The 26915-nt window shown below is 45.7% G+C and overlaps 1 protein-coding gene across 3 annotated transcripts in view; it reads left to right on the top strand.

Annotated features, from left to right (window-relative positions):
• MARCHF6 (membrane associated ring-CH-type finger 6) overlaps nucleotides 1-26915 on the top strand; it is a 1229180-nt gene that overhangs the window by 337847 nt on the left and 864418 nt on the right. For all 3 annotated transcript variants that reach the window (XM_082259541.1, XM_082259540.1, XM_082259539.1), the window contains exon 6: nucleotides 9909-10077. In XM_082259541.1, the coding sequence (XP_082115667.1) occupies nucleotides 9909-10077 (169 nt within the window). The remainder of the gene's footprint in view (nucleotides 1-9908; nucleotides 10078-26915) is intronic.

Genomic DNA, 26915 nt, shown 5'->3' with positions numbered 1-26915 from the left:
AGCACGGTGATTCTTGTGGCACCGGACTGGCCTCGCCGGTCCTGGTACGCAGACCTCGTGAATCTGGCGGTCGACGCCCCTTGGCGTCTACCTCTTCGAGACGATCTACTGTCTCAGGGACCGATTTACCATCCTGCTTTACAGTCGCTGGCTTTGACGGCCTGGCTGTTGAGACAGAGGTCCTGAAGGAGAAGGGTCTCTCTCCAGAGGTCGTTCATACTTTGATCTACGCGAGGAAGTCTTCCTCTGGGAAGGTTTATTACCGTACTTGGAAGGCCTATTTTGCCTGGTGTGAGTCCAGGGGGTTTTCACCTCGCACGTACTCGGTTTCCCGTGTGCTGTCTTTTCTTCAGACGGGTGTTGATCAGCGTTTGGCGCTGGCTACGATAAAGGGTCAGGTGTCTGCGCTGGCCGTTCTGTTTCAACGTCCCGTGGCTTCCAACTCCTTGGTTGGCACTTTTATTCAGGGTGTGCGGCATCTGGTTCCTCCTAGGAGGGATCCTTTGCCCCCTTGGGACTTGAATCTCGTTCTATCTGTGTTACAACGTGCTCCTTTTGAACAGATCAGGGAGATCTCGTTGTCTATGTTGTCCAAAAAGGTCGCCTTTTTGGTGGCGATCACTTCGGCTCGCAGAGTGTCGGAGCTGGCGGCTTTGTCCTGCAAGTCTCCGTACCTGGTTATTCATTTGGATAAGGTGGTCTTGCGACCTAATCCTTCTTTTCTTCCAAAACGAGTTTCGGAATTCCATCTTAATGAGGATATTGTCTTGCCTTCGCTGTGCGCGAAGCCTAAACATCCAAAGGAGGTGAGATTGCATTCTCTGGATGTTGTTCGGGCGATAAGGGTTTACCTTAAATCGACTGAGTCTTTTCGTAAGACTGACTCCTTGTTTGTTCTTCCAGAGGGTCCTCGGAAGGGCATGGCGGCTTCGGCCTCTACCATCGCCAAATGGATCAGGCAGACCATTGAACAGGCCTATGCTTTGCAGGGTAAGGCTCCTCCTGTCCCTGTGAAGGCGCACTCTACTAGATCTTTGAGTACGTCTTGGGCCTGTCGTCATGGGGCTTCTGTAGCCCAGGTGTGTAAGGCGGCGACCTGGTCGACCGTGCACACTTTCACAAAATTCTACAAAGTAGATGTTCAGGCATCGGCGGATGCTTCCTTTGGCCGCAAGGTTCTTAGTGCGGCTGTTCCATAGGGTCCCTTGTTGGGGACTCCTGGCTGTTGGGATAGTTTTTTGTATCCCCTGGTTTTTTGTCTTTTCCTGGGTTGTTGCTCCTGTTGAGCACTTGTTTTTTGCTGTTGCCCAGCTGGTTTCCTTCCTTTGGTAAGGTTCCTTTCTTTGATGCGGAGACTGCGTTGCCTTTTCGGCGCGGATGCGTTTCCCACCCCTCATGTTTGCACTGCTTTGGGACGTCCCCATATGTGACGAATATGAAGAGGCGGCGACTGTCGGAGGACGTAAGAGAAAACGGAATTTTTGTAAAATCTTACCTGTAAAATTCCTTTCTCTGAGTCCTCCGACAGTCGCCGCCCCCGCCCCTCTTTTGGGGTTTGAATGTATACTCTACTGCTATTCCACTAAAACTGAGATATGGTTGCAGGAAGTAGGAGGGTATTGACTGAGGGGACCACCCCTTGAGGGTGGGATATGTTAAAAGCTTTATTGTTAACATATTCTGTTGCCTAGCTACTCCTTCGGAGCAAAGTCTAATACCCCATATGTGACGAATATGAAGAGGCGGCGACTGTCGGAGGACTCAGAGAAAGGAATTTTACAGGTAAGATTTTACAAAAATTCAGTTTTTTTGTTTAGGTTATAAAATTTTGTAAATAGATATGTTTTTTCCTGCACTGATGACGCCGCACTGACAGGCACTGATGAGGAGACACTGATGAGGAGACACTGATGAGGAGACACTGATGAGGAGACACTGATGGGGTGGCACTGATGGGGTGGCACTGATGGGGTGGCACTGATGGGGTGGCACTGATATGCAGCACTGATGGGCACTGATATGCAGCACTGATGGGCACTGATATGCAGCACTGATGGGCACTGATAGGTAGCACTGATATGTGGCACTGATGGGCACTGATAGGCACTGATATGTGGCACTGATAGATAGCACTGATATGCGGCACTGATAGCACTGATATGCAGCATTGGTGGGCACTGATAGGCGGCGCTGATGGGCACTGATAGGCGGCGCTGATGGGCACTGATAGGCGGCGCTGATGGGCACTGATAGGCGGCGCTGATGGGCACTGATAGGCGGCACTGATGGGGGGCACTGGTGGGCACTGATGGGGGGCACTGGTGGGCACTGATGGGGGGCACTGATAGGCAGCACTGGTGGGCAATAATGGGCACTGGTGGGCGGCACTGATGGCAATAACGGGCACTGGTGGGCGGCACTGATGGCAATAACGGGCACTGGTGGGCAGCACTGATAGATGGCATTGGTGGGCAGCACTAATAGGGGGGCACCACTGGCAGGCTCTCTGAGCCCTGTTTGCCATCCCTGGTGGCCATGGTGGGCATCCCTGGTGGTCATGGGTGGGCATCCCTGGTGGCTCTGGTGGCACCCCCTCCCCCCAGGGCTGCACTGGTAATCAATCATCTGATTACCAGCACAGACCGCCCCTGTGATCAGTGAGTAATTAGAAATACTCACTGATCACCCCGGCTGCAGTATCGATCCTCTGCTCTTCTCCTCACTGACGGGATCTGTCAGGAGGAGAAGAGATCGAAGCCGTTACAACGGCTGTATTGACATTACATGACGGCTGTGATTGGACACAGCCGTCATGTGATCAGGAGGGCCAGTCACAGGGTCCTCCTGCCAAGGCTTGTTGCTCTGTGTCCTAGGGACACAGGCACATCGAGATTGCGCCGCTGCGCGTGCCCGCGGCGGCGCAATCTCTCTCCTTCTGAAGGACGTTCCGGAACGTCCGATCAGAAGGAGGAGACTCCCACCCGGCCGTATATTTACAATGGCCCGGGTGGGAGGTGGTTAAACAGAGAGAGCTCTGTGAAGTATGACAGGTTCAAATGCGCAGCCTGCATTTTATATATGGGCTCCAAAATGACGGCTGCTGTATAATGCAATACATTAATGTTATTATGAGACATGTATTATTCCATATCGACTCGTATTGAGCATGTCTGAAGCACAATAGAGAGTGGATATAAATCTCAGCGTTTTGTTAACTACTTACCGCCCGCCCGCCGTCCTATGACGGCGGGACGGTGCGGCTATTATCCTGGGCGGACGTCATATGACGTCCGCAGGAAATGCAGGGCAGGCGCGCGATCGCGGGCGCGCCGCCGTGCACTGCCGGTGTCGGCGTGTCCCCGGGACACAGCCGGTCACCGGCAGGGGGGAAACAGCCAATAGGCATGGCTGTTTCCCACGTGATCGGCTGTGTTCCAATGACACAGCCGATCACAATAGCGGAGCCCGGAAGATGACCGCGCATGCGCGATCGGGAGCGCGCAGCGCGGTCATGTCGGTGGCACTGTGTTCCGTAGGAACACAGCTGTCACCGGCGGTAGTAAACAGTCACTGACAGTGACTGTTTACTAAGTGATTGGCTGTGAATCCATTCACAGCCGATCACAAAATGTAAACACAGAGCAGTAACTGACTGTTACTAGCTCTTCTCCCCTCCTACAGTTTCCAGTATGAGGGGAGCAGAGCTAGAAATAGTGAGTTACTGCTCTGTACACCTGTAAAAAGTAAAATCACACAAATAAAGGTCCCCCCACACAGTCCTCAGCCCCCCCCCCCCCCCAATGTCACCTGTCACCCAACAGTCACCTCATCAGTGCCCAGAAATTGACACCCATAAGGCTACGTTCACATGTGAGCGCAGCGATCGCAGGCAGAATCACCGCGATTCTGCCCGCGATCCGGAAATCATTGCAAATTGCGGGACGCCTGTGCGTTGCCCATTTTTTTGCAATAGCACCCCAAACGCTGTGCGATGCTGCTGCGATTTCCGCCTGCCGAATCGCGGTAACATCACGCAAACATCGCATGATGCCCAAAAAAGGTACAAGAGCTTCTTTGGGGCGCCATGCGTTGTTTGCGTGATGTTACCTCGATTCGGCAGGCGGAAATCGCAGCAACATCGCACAGCGTTTGGGGTGCTATTGCAAATCACAGGCAACGCACAGGCGTCCCACAATTTGCAATGATTTCTGGATCGCGGGCAGAATCGCAGTGAATCTGCCCACGATCGCTACGCTCACATGTGAACATAGCCTAAAGTTCACCGGTCACCAGAGACTGCCATCAGTACCGCCGTGCACCATCTCCCGTCACCTGTCACCCATCAGTGACCATCGCCTGTCACCCCATCAATCACCGTCACCTGTCACCCCATCAGTCATCGTCATCTGTTACCCCATCAATCATCGTCACTTGTCACCCCATCAATCATCGTCACATGTCACCCCGTCAGTGATTGTCATCTGTCACCTCATCAATCATCGTCACTTGTCACCTCATCAATCATCGTCACTTGTCACCTCATCAATCAACATCACCTGTCACCTCATCAATCATTGTCACCCCATCAGTCATTGTCACCCCATCAGTCATTGTCACCTGTCACCCCATCAGTCATTGTCACCTGTCACCCCATCAGTCATTGTCACCTGTCACCCCATCAGTCATTGTCACCTGTCACCCCATCAGTCATTGTCACCTGTCACCCCATCAGTCATTGTCACCTGTCACCCCATCAGTCATTGTCACCTGTCACCCCATCAGTCATTGTCACCTGTCACCCCATCAGTCATTGTCACCTGTCACCCCATCAGTCATTGTCACCTGTCACCCCATCAGTCATTGTCACCTGTCACCCCATAAGTCATTGTCACCTGTCACCCCATCAGTCATTGTCACCTGTCACCCCATCAGTCATTGTCACCTGTCACCCCATCAGTCATTGTCACCTGTCACCCCATCAGTCATTGTCACCTGTCACCCCATCAGTCATTGTCACCTGTCACCCCATCAGTCATTGTCACCTGTCACCCCATCAGTCATTGTCACCTGTCACCCCATCAGTCATTGTCACCTGTCTCCCCATCAGTCATTGTCACCTGTCTCCCCATCAGTCATTGTCACCTGTCTCCCCATCAGTCATTGTCACCTGTCACCCCATCAGTCATTGTCACCTGTCACCCCATCAGTCATTGTCACCTGTCACCCCATCAGTCATTGTCACCTGTCACCCCATCAGTCATTGTCACCTGTCACCCCATCAGTCATCGTCACCTGTTTGCCATATACATGCAATCACTTACTGACCGCCTAATGACTATATGCGTCGGCCATTAAAAGCTAAATACTGGGGTTATGGCAGCAGATAGCCCCCATAACCCCGGTATTTTTTGAAACGGCGGGCGGTAGGCTTTCAGATAAGGGTGGTCCCAGTGGCGGATTCGCCGCGGAATTACCCTTACGGTGAAGGGGAAGAGGTGACCCCCCCCCCCCCCTCCTGCCGCGTCCCAGACGTTTTCCCAGCTTACCGGACCCGCCGGCAGCGGGGAAAACTATCCGGTCCCGGATCCTCAGAGACAGGAAGTCGAGTGAGGGCAAGATGGCCCTCACTCGACTCTATGGTCTTGGAGGACCGGAGCTACGTCAAAGACGTTGCCTAGCAACCGGTTTAAAGGGCCGCTTTTTTTTTTTCTTTTTTTTTTTTTTCTTTTTAGTGTAGTTGTGAGGTGTGAGGTCTTTTTGACCCCAGATCTCACAATAAAGAGGACCTGTCATGCCTATTTCTATTACAAGGGATGTTTACATTCCTTGTAATGGGAATAAAAATGATCAAAACATTTTTTTTTTAAACTGTGTAAAAATAAAAAAATAATAAATAAAATAAATAGGAAAAAAAAAAATTAAAGCGCCCTGTCCCCGTTAGCTCGCGCGCAGAAGCAAATGCATACGCAAGTCCCGCCCACGTATATAAACGGTGTTCAAACCATACATGTGAGGTGTCACCGCGATCGTTGGAGCGAGAGCAATAATTTGAGCCCTAGACCTCCTCTGTAACTCTAAGCTAGTAACCTGCAGAAAGTTTTAAAATGTTGCCTATGGGGATTTTTAAGTACCAATGTTTGGCGCCATTCTGTGAGCATGCGCAATTTTGAAGCATGACATGTTGGGTATCTAATTACTCGGCGTAACATTATCTTTCACATTATGGAAAAAAAATGGGCTAAATTTACTGTTTTCTTATTTTTTAGTTCAAAAAAGTGAATTTGTTTCAAAAAAATCGCATTTGGAAGACTGCTGCGCAAATATGGTGTGATAAAAAATATTGCAACGATCTCCATTTTATTCTCTAGGGTCTCTGCTAAAAAAAATATATATACATAATGTTTGGGGGTTCCAAGTAGTTTTCTAGCAAAAAAAATGATTTTAGCTTTTAAACACCAAGTGTCAAAAATAGGCCCAGTCTTAAAGTGGATAAATGGACAACTTTGTGTAAAGCGCTACTTGGATGTTAGGCCTTTGTATGTGGCCAGGCTGTGAAAAAGTGTTACACATGTGGTATCGCCATACTCAGGAGGAATAGCAGAATGTATTTTGGGGTGCAATTTTTGCTATGTACATGCTATGTGTTAGAAATATTGCATAAATGGACAGCTTTGTGTAAAAAAAAATGTGTTTTCATTTTCTTTCCACATTTTCCAAAAACTTGTGGAAAAAAATGACATATTCAAAAGACTCATTATGCCTCAAAAATTATACGTTGGGCTGTTTGCTTTCCAAAATGGGGTCATTTTATGGGGGTTTCCATTGTCCTGGTGCTCCAGGGCCTTCAAAAGTACGATAGGTTGTCAGGAAATTATATGTGTAATTTGTGCTCCTAGAATGCCGGACGGTACTACTTGGATGTTAGGCCTCTGTATGTGGCCAGGCTGTGAAAAAGTCTCACACATGTGGTATCGCCATACTCGGGAGGAGTAGTAGAATGTGTTTTGGGGTGTAGTTGCAAGTATACATATGCTGTGTGAGAGAAATAACCTGTTAATACGTCAATTTGTAAAAAAAAAAAAATCATTTTGCAAAGAGTTGTGGGAAAAAATGACAACTTCAAAAAACTCACCATGCCCCTTATTAAATACCTTGGAATGTCTACTTTCCAAAAAGGGGTCATTTGGGGGGTATTTCTACTTTCCTGACTTTTTAGTGTCTCAAGAAATGAGATAGGCCTTCAGTACATCAGGTGTGGTCAAGTGTGATCAATTTTCAATGAATATCACCATAACTTGTGGACTCTATAACTTTCACAAAGACCAAATAATATACACTTATTTGGGTTATTTTTACCAAAGATAAGTAGCAGTATAAATTTTGGCCAAAATTTGTGAGGAAAAATTACTCATTTGCTAAATTTTATGACAGAAACAAAGAAAAATGCGTTTTTTTCACAATATTTTCAGTCTTTTTTTATTTAAAGCACAAAAAATAAAAAACCCAGTAGTGATTAAATACCATCAAAAGAAAGCTCTATTTGTGTGAAAAAAAGGACGCAAATTTTTTATGGGTACAGTGTTGCATGATTGAGTAATTGTCATTTAAAGTGTGAGAGCGCTGAAAGCTGAAAATCAGTCTGGGCAGGAAGGGGTTGAAAGTGCACAGTGGTTAAACTAGTTCTTAGTTTGATAGTGATTTTCTTGCTGATTTTGGCCCCAGTTTGAGAGTGCTCACTTATTTTCTCAGTTGCCACTCATGAATACAAGAATAAAACCTGACAACTTCAAATAAACTTGTGGCCTGAATTCCTCTTTCAACCTACCATAAAAAATGCATTTCACAGTGTATATAAAGCTAGAAAAACATGTTGCAATTAGCTGGACATACTCCTTTAGATATACGAAGTACTGGACGTTATGAAAGCCTTTCCAAAAAAAATCTATTACATATTATTGAATTGGGAAGACCTTCAGGTTATTTTTGATTTGGTAAAAATAAATGCCAAAATAGTATGCCAGTTTAAGAAAGAAAAGTGTATCGAGAGGTACATAGACATTTGCTTTTATAATTGGGTACATTATATTAACCACTTGCCGACTGCTCACAGTATATTTACTGCGGCAGTCAGCCCCTCAGAGGCAGAGCGATGTAGGTCTTCGTCGCTAGCTTGTGAGACTCTGGGGAGCGAGAGCGTGCCGCCAGAGGCGCGCTCCCGCTCGGTCACGGACCCCCCCCGCGCGTGTGGCCGGCGGACCCGATGTCCGTCGGTCACTCGGCGATCGTCGGGGGAGAGGGAGAAAGGCAGGCGGCTAATGTAAACAAGCCGCCTGTCATTCTCCCCGGTGTAGAAACGATGATCACACGGTTCTACTATGTAGGACCGTTGATCATTGTTCCTACACCTCAAGCCACAGCCAATCACAGTTAGAATCACGCCCCTAGGGACACACACAGCCCCTCCCTCTCAAATAAAGTTAACCCCTTCACTGCCAGTGCATTTTTACAGTAACAGTGCATATGTATAGCACTGATTACTGTAGAAATGTCACTGGAAACCCCAATAGTGTCAAAAATGTCAGTCAAGGGTCCGATCTGTCCGCCGCAATGTCGCAGTACCGCAAAAAAATCGCAGATCGCCGCCATTACGCGTTAAAAAAAAAACAACAAAAATGACAGAAATCTTTCCCTTGTTAGTAAACGCGATAACTTTTGCGCAAACCAATCAAAATACGCTTTTTGCGATTTTTTTTTTTTTTATACCAAACATATGTAGCATAAAACAAATTGGCCGAAAATGTTAAAAATTTTTGATTTTTACATTTTTTTGGGGGGGAATTTCATATAAAAAAAATGTGAAAAATATTGTTATTTTTGCAAAATTGTCGCTCTTTTTTTGTTTATAGCGCATGATCAAAAAATCGCACAGGTGATCAAATACCACCAAAAGAAAGCTCTGTTTGTGGGAAAAAAAGGACGTCAAATTAGTTTAGGTACAGCGTCGCACGACCGCGCAATGGTCCGTTAAAGTCACACAGTGCCGAATCGCAAAATACCCCCTGGTCAGGAAGGGGGTAAAATCTTCCGGGGCTTAAGTGGTTAAAATGCTAAGACAGAGATATTTTTATAAAAACTGTGTTCCTAAATTTCAGTAGGTTATTACTTGGAAAAAGAATAATCTACCGTACATGGTGTACATATAATTGTCTGTATAGCATCACTTTTTTTCACATTAATGTAAAGTATAATTTATTTTGGTAAGCACATTTATTTTAGCTGCAGTGTACTGCAAACTTCAAGTTATGACTGCTCGATTTTTAATGTTTTATTGAAAGTAGAAATTTGTAAAATACCCATAGCTCTAACTACAGTCCCTGACTAGCAACTGTGGAGAAAGGATCTGTGCATCACAGCAGTGGCGGCTGGTTCATGATAATTTGGGGGGGCGGCAAAACCCACAGCTCCAGCAGTGCGGCCGGCAGGCAAGTCCTGATGCATGGATGGGGGAGGGCGCCCCCTGCGCCCCCAATGGACGGGCCACCACTGATTGTGTGTCTGCAGTGAAAGCAGTAGTGTATATTAGTGGTCCTCAACTCCGGTCCTCAGGGCCCACTAACAGGCCAGATTTTAAGTATTACCTTGGGGAGATGCAGACTAGAGTACTGCAATCACTGGGCAGCAAGTTATATCACCTGGGATGTATTTCGGTTATCTTGCAAACCTGGCCTGTTAGTGTGCCCTGAGGACCAGGGTTGAGGACCACTGCTGTATATGACAGGAAAAGTAAACAAAAATAAAAGCCTTTATGCCCACATAGGCTTACTTGTGTGTACCATGTGAGCAAATTACATGAATTCTACTCATTTATTCAGTTGTAACTAGTGAACCTTTTTGTTTTTTTGTTACAGGGAAAATCTATTAGCAGACTGTTTACAGGGGTGCTTTGTTGTTACATGCACACTCTGTGCATTTATAAGCCTTGTTTGGTTAAGAGAGCAAATAGTTCATGGTGGCGCTCCACAATGGTTGGAACAAAATCTTCCTCAACCTCTGAATGGTTTGGGACAGCATAATGTGGTAAGTTCCCCCCTTTGTTTTCTCTTTTAGGAAGAATATATTTTTAGTTTTTTTGTGCCCTATTTATGGTCAAGAGAAATCCTCACATTTTTTTCTTCATTTTCTTTCTTCTTTCATTTACATTGCAAAAATACTGTTATCAAATATCACCGAAAGAATGCTGTATTTGTGTGAAAAATAAAATTATATAAATTTTGTTTGTGTAGTGTTTCATGACCGTGCAATTGTCAGTTAAAGTAGCGCAGTGCTGAATAGCAAAAAATGGCCGGGCCATGAAGGGAGTAAAATCTTCTGAAGGGCAAATTGTTAAGGAAAAAAATAGTCAATATATTATTTGGCTTTAAAAGCTGCTTGTTACCAGTTTACCTTTTATGTTTGCAACACAACACACATGCTTGCTTTACTGAATCACTTTGTGGTCCCTGAAGGAATTTTTTTTTTTCAGTTGCCATATTCCTTGATTCCACACATGGGACTGGAAGCTGTGTGTAAGGTAGTACGGGCCAGGCCAGTGAAAAAAGAAAGACACAATCTCTTTACGGATTTATTGAGATTTTAATGACCCATAACAAATTCTGTTTTGATCAGCAATTTTTTTGTCAGGCCTCAGAGATATGGGCACCAAGTCTGGGGGATTGGGATAGTCAGCTCTTGGGAACTTATCAGTGTACCTGTCAAGGATTTTATCCTGATACATTGATTATGTCCTGATAATGTGGACAGGCATCAAACAGGAGGCACAGAAGTTTGTGAAGAGCCTTGAACCTAATGTATACAATCTTAAATTCATGATGACCTGTGATGAGATGCAGGTTGCTTTTTGCGTCTTTGACAGTAAACCTTGTTCACTGATTTCTATACACAAAGTCTCTACAGAAAGCCTACAGCATCCAAGTGTTTTGCGTACAACTAGTTTTCAACCCAACAACCAAAAACAAATCAGCATGCCAGTATTTACGGGTGCGGAAACATTGCTCTAATATAGGTGATTTTTTATTTTTTTTTGGTGGAAGTATTCGCTTTGAAGGTCAAGTTTGAACAACGGATAAAATGTGACTTAATCAGGCATTCCATAAGGCAAGGGATTCTAACCATAACAATCTTTTTAGTTAGATGTACCATAATGACGCGAAATATCACAAGAGTCTCAGATACAGACATTTTTCTTAAAATACATATCTGTTCCTAACATCGCCAAATGTTGACTATGAATATAGCTTGTGAAACTAACTGCTGAGGTGTTACCGAAGCCCAGGTTGCTTTGATAGCGGCTTTCAGCTCATCTGCATTTTTGGGGTCTGGTGTGTCTTTTATTCCTTTTGACAATACTTCACAGATTTGGTTATGATGTTTAGGTCAGGCGAGTTTGCCGACCATTTACGCAGTGATACCATGATCATTAAACCAGGTATTGGTACTTCTGGCAGAGTGGGCAGATACAAGTGAATATATACTCCAAAAGGGTGTATATCCCTCGCGCCTATGGATGTCCTAGTTGGGAGGAGGGAGTTAATTTAATAAATAAATATATAAATATTCGTGGGGGAGGTGGGGGGGGGAGTTGTAATAGCAGCTGCTATAGGATAAAGGTAAATAAAGAGTAAAATCCAAAAGTATTTGGGACTTGATATAGCCCTTGCTAATACTAACTAGAAATGGACATTTGCTTGTCAATATCCTAGGTTTGAAGTGGTGGACAAATCTAGACCTGGGGCGGGCCATGGACGGCAATGGTGTAGGACACACATGAGCTGAGCTCTGCTCCTGCTATATCCTGTTCTACTATCCTGGGTGCCTCAAACTGCTTATACATCGGCATTAGTTGTTGGGGAGACCGCCGCCACTCCGAGGGATATGTCCCCACGGAAAAAGACCGCGGCGGCTGTACAACAGCTCGATAAATTCCGCAGCCTGGATCGGGATACAGAGGCCCAAGATGGAGCCGTTCCGTCAGATACTCCTGCTGCAGACACCGCCCGTGTCCTGGAGGCCATAGCTACCTGTCAAACCATACTCACAACTAAGATTGAGGAGGTAAAAACAGATGTATTACTTATCCGGCAAGACATGGCTAAATTGAGAGACAGGGTGACTGAGACGGAGACCAGAATTAGCAGAGCTTAGGATGTTTTACACCCTCTTCAACATACTGCAGACTCCATGCAGCGTCAGCTCCAGCATTTAGCACAGAAGCAGGACGACCTGGAAAATAGGGCACGCCGCAGTAATCTGCGTTTTATCGGGTTGCCTGAAGGTGCGGAGGGCTCGGATGCTGCCACATTTTTGGAGAACTTATTGATAAAGCACTTTAGCAGGGAAGCCTTTTCTGTCATGTTTGCAGTGGAGAGAGCTCATCGCATGCCGGCTCGTCGCCCACCCGAGGGCTCCCCTCCACGCACTCTTATCGCTAAACTTCTTCATTTTCGTGACCGCGATGCTGTATTACGGTTAACCCGAGAACGGGGCAATATTCCTTTTCACAATGGCCGCATTGCGGCGTTCCCGGACTTCTCTGCGGAAGTACAAAAGCTTAGTTCTCGCTTTGCAGATATTAAACAGCGCCTACGTGTGCAACATTTGAAGTATGCTATGCTGTTTCCAGCTCGGCTGCGTGTAATCTGTGATGATAAAGCTATCTTTTTTGTAGATCCTTCTTTGGCCTCGGAGTGTTTGGATCAACGGGAAGCTGACCGTTATCATCCTGCCTGATTACCAGAGATGTAATACTGTTTTTATTGCTAAAGTATTCTAGATTTATTGCTAATCTCTCTGCGTGTCAAAATTGTACTTTGTTAGAAGGCAAATCCTTCCTTTTTTTTTTTTTTTGTTTTTTGTTTTTTGGTCAGTGAACCAATGTGAAATATTGATCATGGAGAATGGAGTCCCACTTTATACTTTAGTGAACACCACATTTTCAAATTAATTTTGTTAAAAGGGTTCCTGCTCCTGATGCTATCCTTCTTTAAGTTTTGATTTATAATGCACAGGAATAGGACCCTTGTTGCAGGAGTGACGCTTTTATGGCTCTATTACCATCAATTACATGTGTAATTTTATTAGTTCTACAACCAATCCGGTGCAATCCAGTGTATGGTCGCCCCCTATTGTCAAATGATAGTCGTGAGGAGCTGGTATTTTTTTTCACTGTTTAAATATGGGTTTTTTGCTCAGGCAATAGCCCCATTCATGTTTTGTTTTATATGCCTGCTCTTCATGGGGTTGGGGTATTATGCTCCCATACAGTTGATGCTGTGGAGAGCGGGGCGGGGGGAGGGGTGGATGGGGTCAGTTGTTTTTTGTTTTCTCACAGTTTAATTCACTTATTATGCACTTGATGTGGTTGCTTAATTGATACAATGATCGTTTTTTACTACCTGCTTTTTCTAAATATAATGATGTGTACACCTGCCTTGGGAGTTCCCCGCACATATATGCTGTTTTTCTTTTTTCTGGTTCAAACATTTTATTGGAGAACAAAGTAAACAGGTAACAACAATTGGTAAACAGAGTGACAAGATGAGTACAAGCCAGATGCGCTAACAAAAAAATGGCTACAATAACCATGGGTCAAACTTAGGAGTAGGTAGATAAGAGGCAACCAGGGGGGCTGTGGCCAGGGCTCTGCAACCGGCGTAGCCAACCCATAGGCACCCCATAAAGGGAACACTCTGTGCCCAGGTGGGGAGGCGCGGCCAAGCAGCAGGCGAAGCAAGGGTGAACAAAGCCCAGTAGTTCGGTATTACGTGAGAAAGGATAAATGTGTGCGATAATCCACATGGTAATGCAACTAGACGGGGGAAACAGAGGATACAATAAGTAAAACCAGGAAAAGCATGCCAAACCAGGGAGCCTGCGGGGTGCACTCTGTAGTTCTTGACAGACTCAAACAGGTGTGTTGTTGGTGCCAGAACATATCACGTAGGGAGGCGGAGAGGCGGAGAAGGAAAAAAAGGGGGGGGGGGAAGGGAGGTTCGTCGGGGGGCAATGAACAGGGAGTAGTAGCCAGTAAGCCTCAGGTTACTATCAGGGCAGTAGGAGGGAGGTGTCAAAATTGGGCTGTTTCTCTTTTTTATCTTTATGCTGTGATGGCTAATGTGAAGTTTCTTACGTGGAACGTGAGAGGCCTCCGGGGCAAAGTGAAACGTTCCGCCATCTTTAGTGCCTTAAAACATATAGAGCGGATATTGTAGTTTTGGTGGAGGCGCATATTACTGGACAACTCCAGCTTGCGCTTAAGCGTCCATGGATTGGATGGACGTATCATGCCACCTACACTTCTGCTTCCCGAGGGGTCTTGGTTTTGATTTCTAAGCATGTGCATATTCCCCTTATTTCTGTTCGTTTGGACTCCCAGGGCAGGTTTGTTTTTCTGCATGTGGTTTTATACAACAAGCAGTATCTGCTTCTGGCTTGTTATGTCCCCCCTCCTTACAGCTCGGAGGTGGTTCAGGAGGGCTTGTCCTTTGTGGCTCAGCACCCTGATGTCCCGGCTGTTTGGATGGGGGACTTTAACATGGTATTGGCTCCGGCCCTTGACCGTCAATGTGTTGTGACGGCTCAGGGGTCTCAGCCCCTCACCCGGCTGGGATGTCTGTTCAGGGATTTTGCCCTGACGGAGACCTGGCTTTATCAGCACCCCCATTTACGCCTGTACTCGTGCTTCTCAGCCACCCACTCCACGATGTCGCGTATAGAATTTATTATAGTTTCAAACTCCTTCCTACGCTCCGGGATACAGGATTTGAGCCCCGCTCCCTGTCCATGCACCCTGTTGGTCCTCTTTTTGTATAGCCCCCCAGGCGATCCCTCGCCCTTGGCGTCTCCATTCTTTTTGGCTTACTGCTATAGAGGACCAGGAGGGTCTGGCTCGGGAGTGGTCTTATTTTTTTTCCATTAACGTTGGCTCAGCAGCCGCGGGGATTGTGTGGGAAGCTTTTAAACTTCATGCTCAGGATACTCTGGCCCGCCGAATCAATCGATTCAAGCGGTCCTCGGGTATTGCTCTGGCTGCTGCACAAGCACATTTGACTTCCCTGATTAATATTTGTTCAGTTGACCCGTCACCTGGTAATGTTTCTGCATTGAAAACTCAGACAAGATTAGTAGACCAGATGTTATATGAGAAAGCTAAACAGAAGTTGTTTTTTTAGTAAACAAAGGGTTTTTGAACAGGGAGAGCGGGCAGGTAGATTCCTGGCATATCTAGCCCATTTAGATACTAAACCTCCAGTTGTGGTTCAGCTTAGGGACTCTGATGGGACTCTTATTTCTGAACCGCTGCAGGTGGCTGCTGCGTTTCGTTCTTTATATGCTCAATTGTATACTTCCCAGTCGTCGGATGCCACCCAGGACACCCGAGAATTTTTTTTACAGTATATTCTTGCCCCAGTTATCCGATGCCCAGCGTGTGGAATTGGATGCTCCTTTATCAGTAGATGAAATTGCCACTGCCATTGCCTCTTTGGCTATGGGTAAAGCCCCCAGTTCCGATGGTTTACCCCTCGATTTTTATGCGACTTTTTCTGAATCCTTATCCCCGGCGCTTCTTTCCCTTTATACCCATGTTCATGACATTGGCCGTCTGCCAGACTCTGAGAGAAGCCAATATTATTGTTCTGCCAAAACCTGGTAAAGACCCTTTATATCCAGAATCCTACCGTCCCATTTCCTAACTGCAGGGGGATATTAAAATTTTAGCTAAATTGTTGGCGCTTCGCCTTAATAAGGCCATACTTTCCTTGATACACTCTAATCAAACAGGCTTTATGCCAGGCAAAAATAGAGCAATGAATATTCGCCATTTATATATGAATCTGCAGGCTGCTCATGATGGGGTGGGTACTAGAGCCTTGGCGGTGCTAGATGTCGTTAAGGCCTTTGACTCAGTTGAGTGGAGTTATTTATGGGAATGCCTACGTGCTTTTGGATTTGGTCCAAAATTTATTAGATGGGTCCAAGTACTCTATTATAAACCTGTTGCCAGGATATCGGTCAATGGATGGACATCAGATTCTTTTCTCCTAAGCCGAGGTACCAGACAGGGTTGCCCTTTATCACCCTTGCTTTATGCGTTGGCCATGGAGCCTTTGGCTTCCCAGCTTCGGGGTCACCCTGATGTCCATGGACTGTGTCATTTGGACTTGACTGAAAAGATCGGTCTTTACGCGGACGATATGCTTCTATATTTGGAAAACACGGATGACTCTTTATGTTCCGTGTTACGTATAATAGAACAGTTTGGATCCCATTCAGGCCTACGTATCAACTGGTCTAAATCTCAAATATTACCGCTGGACCCATCCCCACCCTCAAAAGTTCCTGCTTCCCTCCATTTGCAGCGAGTCGCTGCGATTCGGTATCTTGGGGTTACGATTACTACATTTCCTACAGATTATGTGCGGGACAATATTGAACCTAATTGATATGCTTAAACAACATACTCAAACATGGGCTAGGTTGCCATTGGGATTAATGGGTAGGGTGAATCTTATTAAAATGATTTTATTACCAACATTTTTGTATGCCTTTTGGCATTCCCCTGTCCCAATCCCCCTGAAATTATTTAAAATTATTGACCGTATCCTGAATTCCTTTGTTTGGGGACCTGAGTTCCATAAGTTAACATGGGCGTCACTTAAAAACCCCACGGATAAGGGGGGGTGTGGCTATACCGGATTTTTAATCTTATTACCTTGCGTCGCAACTTTCCCATTTTTTTTTTTTATTTTAATAAATCAGAGGCTACTAGATACCAAACCTTAGTTTGTCATGGATTCCCTCAAGCTGTCTTCACCCCTATGCAGGTACTTTTACGAAAATGTGGTCCTTCGCCTTGAGCGATGGTGGTGAACAACTTGTTGATCCACCATCTAAAGATTTGGGCGATAGTGGCAAAAAAGTTAAATTATCCTCAAATACACACCAGGGCCCCTTTATGGTATAACTTACACCTGCGAGAGCTTTTATCTATTCCGGAATGTCAGTTGTGGGCAACTAGGGGCATACTGTATCTGGGCCAGGTGCTTTGTGATTCAGGCGTTCGTTCCTTTCAATCATTTAAAGCGGAGTATGATCTCCCTCCGCATATGTTTTTTCGAAATGCGCAGTTGCGTCACGCATTACATGCACAATTTTTGACACAATTTCCCGTTTTACAAGATATCCTTCTGCTGGAGGTGCTGTTGGGTGACACGCATGAGGGTCTTATCTCATCCTTATACATCGAATTGCATGGTGTTGAGGACAATCGCCAGGTGACCCGGATACAGGCTCGTTGGGCTGTTGATACGGGTCCCCTGGATGAGATGGATTGGGACGAAATCTTGGTGGTCCCTAGGTTGGCTTCGCCCAAACTTTCACAGCTATACATCTTGCATAGAGCTTATCTTACTCCGCTCATAATATCGAAATATAGGCAGTCATACAACTCCTCCTGCCCTCGTTGCCCCTTGCAACTGGGTACTTTTATACATCTCAGTTGGTCTTGTCCGGAAATTCAGGCCTACTGGACACAGGTTATTAAGTTTTTGCATGATCATGTGGGCTCCCCCTTACAGTTGGATGTTTTACCCTGTGTTAGGTTTGTTCCCTGACTGTGACATTGACAAATTTCTCACCATTTTTCTTCAGGAATCTATTTTTAGCGCTCGCAAATTTATAGCTAGACAGTTGTGCGGGAATCAGTCCCTACTCTTCAGGACTGGATTGCGGAAATAAATGCTCTTCGTTATATACGGTTGATTTATAAACACAGGGGATGTCCCAAGAAATTTGATAAAATCTGGAGTCGGTGGTTAGAGAGTACTCGAACATTTAATGTATACATTTTTTGTGATTTTATTTTCTCTGTCGCTCATTGACAGACGTAGTCTTCTTGATTCACAAGAACTGGGTTATGTTGTCTCCGCAGGAGTAGGACTAGGCAGAAAGAAAAAACGTTCTGGCTCCACCCCAGGGGCAGTCCCAGAGGGTATATCCTCCCTCTCTCTGCTACAAGGCATCAGTTTTTTTCTTTCTAGTCAGGAGTAAGGACCTAAGTTCCTTGCTGGGATCTCTGGTCCTGGCAAGATTTTTTTTTTTTAGAAAAAATATTTTTTTTAGGTAGTTTTCTCCAGTGTTTTTTCCTGTGAGATCTTCAAGCAAATATGCCGGACTGGGCGACACTAGTGGTCACCCCAGCCGGCCTACGAGCGCGCGCAGACCATTGCATTGCGCTTGGTCGGCCGCGACACATTCAAGTAAGTATGAGGGGCCGGGCGACGGGCTGGATGTTGAGATCCAGTGGTCACCCCGGTTTCTGCCTACGAGCGCGTGCAGACCAGAGCTCCGCGCTGGGTCGGCCGCGATGGAGTCCCATTGGAGGGACTGACCTTGCGAGTTAAGTCTCGCTTGGACGCCAGGAACCAGAGAGTCGAGGCGTCCGGAGTGGTCCACAACCCCCCACCCCGGTGGAGAGGGTATTGTGAAGAGAGGGTGCCTGTCGGTTCGGTATGGTGAGTAAACGTTCCCTTTTTTCCTCGTTATGAGGCAGTATGAATTATGGGCCCCTCCATACATGGTCAGTATCTGTCTGACACTAAAAGTCCCCCTTGTAAATACAGCATGTGTTTGGTGGGAAGCTAACACTCTACCCAGCAGACTGTAGTATTACAGCAGACATAGGAGGTATAATCCTACCTTAATTGTAGTGTACCTCCTGCAGATCGATAAACCGCCATTTAGCAGAGATGCAGGTGGATGTGCTGGGAAAAAACGATTTCGGCAGTCCGCCGCCATTATGCCGTAGACCGGGTGCATGAATGTCCTCAGGTCACGCCGGCCGCCATGTTTTTGGAGTCTATTGTCTCCTGTATGGGGGCGGCCATGTTTGATGAGCCCAGCTACCTCGTGGAGAGCTGGGAACGCCGGAAGGCGTACACAGGGGGCGAAGCCACGTCCTTCTACCCGGGAAAACTAACACAGCTCTTTCCAGTCTGTAAAAGACAGACGCTGACTGCAGTTGGTTGGAAACTTCTCTGCATCGGGTGGTGAGCCTTGAGGGTCCCTCTCTCTCTCTGTGGGGATCGAGAATCAGGTACTCTGAGGGGCGCTATTGCGCTAGGGGGATACACATAAAAAAAAAAAAAAAAAAAAAAGGTATTTTTTATTTAAAGAAAAAAAAAAAATGTTTTTTTCTTTTTTACTGGCAAAATGTCCTGGATTAACATGGACCCTGCCACTCATGTATCTCCACCGGATCCACTCGAGGTGTCTGCAGGATCCTCCAGCACCCCACTGACGGTTGAATCCTTGTCAGCTATTATGGAAACTTTTGTGTCCCGGGTGGAAGTGGCTTGTCAGGGACAGGGCGCAAGCCCCCGCCTAACCCCATATTATCTGAAACTTCGGATTCAGAATCTGAGCCTATTTCTGCAGTTGCAGGTACCTCATCTGGGATTGGTGGCTCGGGTACTGTCTCTTCAGACAGTGAGGAGGATGTTTCGGCATCAGCCATAGCCCGAGAGGAAGCGTTGGTAAACGCACTCATTGTATCTGTTCAAGAAACCTTAAGATTACAGGGTACTCCATCGGAAATAGCTGAAACTGAAATCCCCTTTTGGGACTAAAAAACGCATCAAAGTGGCGAAGGTTTTTCCATTGCCCAAATGTTTGGGCAATCCAATCAAAGAAGAATGGAGTCTGCCAAAACGCACTTCTGCTATTTCTAAACGCATTAACAGACGTTATCCGTTTGAGGAAACCCTCATTAAGAAATGGACAAACCCACCTGTGGTGGATTCACCAATTGCTAGATTGAATAAGCCACGGTTATTCCATTAGAAGACGCTCCGTCTTTTAAAAGATCCGGTGGATCGCAAGATAGAAACTATGTCTCGCACCACGTTTTTCCTTGATTGGATCAGCTTTCAGACCAATAATTGCTATTGGGCTGGTTTTGCAGACTGTAACCGAATGGACCAAATGGTTACGCCGGGACTTAGAAGAGGTCCCCCAGGCGGTATCAGATTTGTTGGAACAGATGATACAGGGGTTACAGTTTGTGTGTGATGCGGCGTTAGACGCCACTCCATTTTTGGCACGAGCATCAGTTTCAGCAGTGGTTCTCAGGCGTACACTGTGGCTAAAAGGTTGGTTAGCCGACCAAGGTTCCAAAAAAGCATTGGCTAATATCCCCTTTTTTAGGAGAGCGTTTATTTGGAGCCAACTTAGATGAGATCATTAAGGATCTCACGGGTGGAAAGAGCACCTTTTTACCGCAAAATGCTAAGGGTAAAGGAACTCGTCAAAGACGAGGGCCTTCTTTCTCTGCTCACAAAAAGTTTTTTCGCCCCGCGGGTGAAAAAAATTAAGTCCTCCAAAGCTCCTTCAGGAGGCTTCAGGGGACCTGAAGATAAGTCGACCAAAGCCTGAAGGTGCGCCCCCACCCATAATTGGGGTGGGGGGACGTCTTCGCCGGTTCCCGGATCCATGGCTTTCCAGAATCCCGGACAAGTGGGTTTGCGAAATCATAAGATCAGGGTACAAGATCGAGTTTCGATCTCTCCCACCGGCGCGATTCTTCCCTTCCAATATCCGACTATCCCCGGATCGTTTAGAAGATCTGCGGAGAGCAGTCACGGATTTACTACAACAAGGAGTGGTAGTCCACGTTCCTTGGACAGAACGTTTTTTCTAGGGTTTTATTCAAACCTATTTACAATACTCAGGAAAGAGGGCAAAGTGCGTCCAATTCTGGACTTAAGGGCACTCAATTCCTTTCTCAACATAAGAAAATTCAAAATGGAATCCAGTAGCAGCCTTCCTCCATTCAGGGGATGTCCTAGCGTCCATAGAATCTAGGACGCCTATCTTCACATTCCCATTTTCGCAGGGAGAACCACTATCAGTTTGTGGCGTTACCTTTTGGTCTCGCCACGGCTCCTCGGGTCTTCACGAAGGCCCCAATGTTGGCACTACTGCGCCAAAGAGGCATATCGATTCTAGGTTACCTAGACGATCTCCTGCTTCATGCAGAGTCTCTTCAGACCCTGCTACAAAACCTAGAAATTACTATAATTTCTTTACAGGAATTCGGGTGGCTGGTGAACCAGCAAAAGTCATTTCTGGTTCCCACCCAGAGGCTCGAATATCTGGGTCTAATTCTAGACACGTTCAGGACAAGAGTTTTCCTTCCGGTAGGGAAACTCCGGAAGATTCAATCAGCAGTCCAGTTGTTACTATCCAACAGCTGGTCTTCCCTTTGGACTTGCATGAGGGTTCTGGGTTTGATGGTGGCTTCCTTCGAAGCAGTCCCATTTGCCCAGTCCCATACCCGAATTCTTCAGCAAGAGATTCTTCTCAGATGGAATCGGAATCCGGAATCTCTGGACTATCGATCCGATTGAGCAAACAGACCAGAGAGTCTCTGGTCTGGTGGCTTCAGTCTCCGATACTCAGCCAGGGAAAGTCATTTCTGCCAATATATTGGACGATAGTGACCACGGATGCCAGCCTATCCGGATGGGGAGGAATTCTCGGTCTGTTATCCGTTCAGGGACTTTGGTCCCCGGAAGAATCCAGGTTACCGATAAATGTGTTGGAACTGAGAGCGATCAGACTTTGTCTGATTCACTGGACCGAGCAGCTCCAGGGCAGCCCGGTTCGGATCCAGTTGGACAACGCCACGGCCGTGGCTTATGTCAATCACCAGGGGGGCACCAAGAGTGTCCGAGCGGCCAAGGAAGTGGCTTGCATTCTTCGCTGGGCGGAACGATTTGTTCCAGCTATCTCTGCGGTGTTCATTCCGGGGGTGGAAAATTGGCAGGCAGATTATCTCAGCCGTCAGACTCCGGATCAGGGGGAATGGTCCCTCCATCCAGAAGTTTTCCACCAGTTGTGCCTACGTTGGGGCACCCCGTATGTGGAGCTGTTGGCATCACGATTCAACAGAAAAAGTACAGAGATTCGTGGCTCGCTCCCGCGATCCTCTAGCAGAGACTGCAGAAGCACTGGTCACCCCGTGGGGGCAATACCAGCTAATGTATGCCTTCCCTCCTCTTGGGTTACTGCCAAGACTTCTTCGCAGGATAGAGGAGGAAGGAATTCCAGTAATCCTGATAGCTCTGGACTGGCCTCGTCGAGCTTGATACGCCGACTTGGTCAGACTGGTGGCGGACGTCCCGTGGAGACTTACTCTCAGGGAGGATCTACTGTCTCAGGGACCGATCTTCCATCCTGCTTTACGATCGCTGGTTTTTAAACGGCCTGGTTATTGAGACCCAGGTGCTGAAGGACAAGGGATTGTCAGCTTCAGTTATTCCTACTCTAGTTAAAACAAGAAAAGCGACTTCCAGAAAGATTAACATCGTACATGGAAGTCTTATATTGTGTGGTGTGAATCCCTTGGGTTCCATCTACATCTTTATTCGGTAGCCCGAATATTGGCTTTTCTGCAACAGGGAGTTGAGCAGAAGCTGGCCTTGAGTGTTATCAAGGGTCTGGTTTCAGCATTGCTATCTTCTTTCAGAAGCCTTTGGCTACTTATTCCTTGGTGCGGAATTTCATACAGGGGGTGCGACACCTGGCTCCGCCAGTGCACGCGCCGTTACCATCCTGGGATCTTAATTTGGTGCTGTCGGTTCTTCAGACACCTCCCTTTGAAAATATCAGGGAGATTCCCTTGCTTACTTTATCCCAGAAGGTGGCCTTCTTGGTGGCTATCACTTCTGCACGCAGGGTGTCAGAACTGGCTGCATTATCCTGTTGTTCCCCAGATCTGGTGGTTCATAGGGATAAGGTTGTTCTTCTTCCGAATCCATCCTTCCTTCCTAAGGTGGTTTGAAAGTTTTATTGAATGAGGACAGTGTATTGTCCTTCCTATGTCCTTAGCCCAATCATCCTCGAGAATTTGCATGGCATTCCTTGGATGTAGTTCGGGCGATCAGGATATATTTGAATACTACGGATTCAATTTGTAAGACGGATTCACTGTTTGTGATCACTGATGGCCCTAAGAAGAGGTTGCCTGTTCTGCTGCGACCATCTTTAGATGGATCAGACAGACGGTGGTATAGGCTTATTTTATCTAAGGGTCGGGATCCCCCGTTCCCTGTTAAAGCGCATTTATGTGATGGCATCGTCGGATGCCTCTTCTGGCCGCAAGGTTCCTGCAGGCCACTGTTTGAGGAGACTGTTGCAAGTCCAGTAAAGGGATAAGATGATCACCCCCCGCCTGATTTCTCTGGCTTCATCTTACACGCTTTTTAGCTGTCCTGATAAGACAGCATAAGAGTCTGACCCTGAGGATCCAGACTATCCAGGAGAGGGATTCCGGATCGTATGGGACTACAAAGCCCAGCAGTTACCTCCCTGGCCTAGGTGGCCATAAGGCTCATTAGGTCTTAATACTGTACGGTATCTAAGACCCACAACTTCTGGTGAGTGTATACCCCCCATTATTCCACACGGTTGACACCACAAGTACCAACTATTGGAGGACCCAGCACAAAGCACCTGCACTTTCCCTATTGGCCCTCAAGTTGTACCTGCATATTCACCGAAGTCACTTATGAACTTTATATTTGGACAAATTTTTGGCAAAGTTAAGGCACTTATATGATTTTATTGTGATATTTATATATTGTGATATTTATTTATTTATCCACATTAATCTCTTTATTACGCACATGCTCAATCATTACTTTATTTGTCCACCACTTCTAACCTAGGATATTGACAAGCAATTGTCCATTTCTGGTTAGTATTAGAAAGCGCTATATCAAGTCCCAAATAGAGAGGGCAGATGCCAAGTCCTGCTCGCAAAAAAAAACAAAAAACAAGATATACTCAAAACGAATTAAGTAAGAATTCTTCCATACAGTCCAAAGTTGTAAGGAATATCAAGGAGAAGTCCACAGAATGGAATGATCCACAGGTGAATGGGTTAGCACACAGTCACCGGCAGCTCCTCAGCAGGAAATGGGAATTCCCTAACGCAAACAAAAACCGCACAAAGCGGGCGCCTGGATCAGTGTGATAGTAAAAACAAGTAACACTAAAAGTATCTTGCAAGCTGCACACAGGGTGGATGTGGCTCAACAATTAAGTAGCCTGCTTTCCCGAGGGATGAGAAGACCGCTGTGGGGACAAGCTTGGACCCACTGTATGAAGGTATATAACCAGTGGCGTCTCCAGCTCCCACACCAGCTCTCGCAGAGCTAACAAGAGACCAAATCAGGACAGGAGTGGGCCGCAACAGGTTTCCAAGGTGCCGCCTCCTTCAGGCAAACCCACCCCCTCTAGAGGGGAAAATTTATACTGTCTGGACGGAATAAAAAAACAGCCAATCAGCATGGAGACTGGACGTGGCTAGTTGCCTGATCAACAGGGCAATACTGGCTGGCTTTTATAGCTGTGATCCAATCTCCAATGTGTACAACTTTCATAGCACAGCACAAGTGTACCTATAGCACAGCAGGCAATGAGCTAAAAAGTATATAAAATAGAGTTAGGGAAAATTGGCATGATTACAGAAAATCCTTAAAAATGTCATCTGATCCGAGTGTACCGCTGCATGGTAACGCATCTTTGATAGAAAAATCCAGAATGGTAAAAAATCGATTATATAATGGTGACCACAAATAAAAACCCTATTATATCACTATATGAATAATTACACAAAAAAATACAAATTAATCAAGATACACAGCAGGCGATAATTCCTATTAGCATATTTAAAGGGCGATGGCTACCCACAGACTATTAATAAGAACAAATATAAAATGAATGACTGAAAATTGTTTGGGAGGGGGGCGAGAGAAAAGGAGAAATACTGTTAGCTGCAAGGCACAAGAGCAAATCTTAATAAATTAATTTAGAAGCCGGCAACTTCTGTTACTAGGTCAGAGTTTGAGTTTATTAACCAGTATCACAATCAGCACAAAAAGATGGAAAACATTAATAGACGCCACTGAGGTATTCTTTTATAGTACCCAAAGATATCTCTAGCTCCGATTTTTGCCTGAGAGACCAAGGGTCAACTATTGAAAAGCTAGAAGTGTAAAAAATATGGTAGCTTCAAGAAGGATTCCTCACTGTACTACAGTCATAACAATAACCACCTTTTGCAATTGTGACAGGTATGTTTCAGTGTAAATAAATCAGATGGAAAATCTGCTGGTTCATCCAGCATCGCCAGTAGCTTTTACCTGAATTATCTTTAAAACGCTGTCACATCAAGCAATTCTACAGTTGCTTAACAGAATTTATTATACAGTTAGGTCCATATATATTTGGACACTGGCACAATTTTAGCTTTTTCAAGTATTTACCAAAACCTATTCAAGCTATAGTTATATATTGGAAATGGGCTGAAAGTGCACACTCCCAGGTTTAATTTGAGGGTATGTACATCCAAATCAGAGGAAGGGTTTATGAATTGCAGCTTTTAAGAATAGCCACCCCCCTTTTTCAAGCAACCAAAAGTAATTGAACAATTGGATTTTTAATGGCCAGGTGTGGGCTACTCCTTTTTTATTTCTTCATCAATCGGGTAAAAGGTCTGGAGTTGATTCTAAGTGTGGTATTTGCATTTGGAATCTATTGCTATGAACCTACATCATGCATTCAAAGGAGCTGTCCATGCTAGTGAAAAGGGCCACTGTAAGGCTTCAAAAATTAAATAAATCCATCAGAGATATCGGCAACATTAGGATTGGCCAAATCAACAGTTTTGTACATTCTGAGGAAAGAACGCACTGGTGAGCTCAGCAACCTAAAAAGGCCTGGACGTCCATGGAAGACAACAGTGGTGATTGATCGAAGGATCCTCTCTATGGTAAAGAAAAACCCATTCACAACATCCAGACAAGTGAAGCACACCCTCCAGGAGGTGGGCGAATAATTGTCAAAGTCTACAAACAAGGGAGAACTTCACAAGAGCAAATACATTTTGCACCACAAGATGCAACCCATTTATAAGCCTGAAGAATAGAAAAACCAGAATAGACTTTGCCAAAAAAAATCTGGAAAAAAAACAGACCAGTTCTGGAAAAGCATTCTTTGGACGGATGAAACTAAGCTTAATCTGTACCAGAATGACAAGAAAAAAAAGTGTGGAGAAGGCTTGGAACAGCTCATGATCCAAAGAACACAACGACATATGTAAAACATGGTGGAGGCAGTTTGATGGCATGGGCATGCATGTCTTCCAGTGGCACTGGGTCATTGGTGTTTATTGGTAATGTGACAGAAGACAGAAGCAGCTGGCTGAATTCTGCAGTGTTTAGAGATAAACGGTCAGCCCAGATTCAGCCAAATGCAGCAAAGATTATTGGACGGCGTTTCACAGTACAGATGGACAATGATCCAAAACAAACTGCAAAAGCAGCCCAGGAACTTTTGAAGGACAAGTGGAATATTCTGCAATGGCCGAGTCTATCACCTGATCTTAACCCAATTGAGCATTCATTTCATTTGCTGAAGGCAAGGCAGAAAGACCCACAAACAAAGAACTGAAGACAGCTGCAGTTAGAGGTAAATGGTTGCAGTTCCTAAATTTTTTACTTGATATTTGTTCAACCCCTTGAATTTAAGCTGAAAGTCTGCACTTCAAATTCATTTGGATTGTTTCATTTATAATTTTATTCTGGTGGCATTCAGAGGTAAAAGTGTGAAAATTGTACCTGCGTCCAAATATATATGGACCTAACTCTATATTGTTTGACTTGTCCCTGTGGCCTCCTATATGTAGGCTGCACCCATCAGACAGTGGGGGCCAATTCGGGGGACATAGGAGACTTATTCAAGGGGGATCAGATGAACATAGCGTCTCTAGGCACTTCCTTCTTGTCCATAATCCT

The sequence above is a fragment of the Pelophylax lessonae genome (genome assembly GCF_965119305.1).
Source record: "Pelophylax lessonae genome assembly, chromosome: 5".
Taxonomy (NCBI): Eukaryota; Metazoa; Chordata; class Amphibia; order Anura; family Ranidae; genus Pelophylax; species Pelophylax lessonae.
This window is presented reverse-complemented; position numbering and strand designations above follow the sequence as displayed.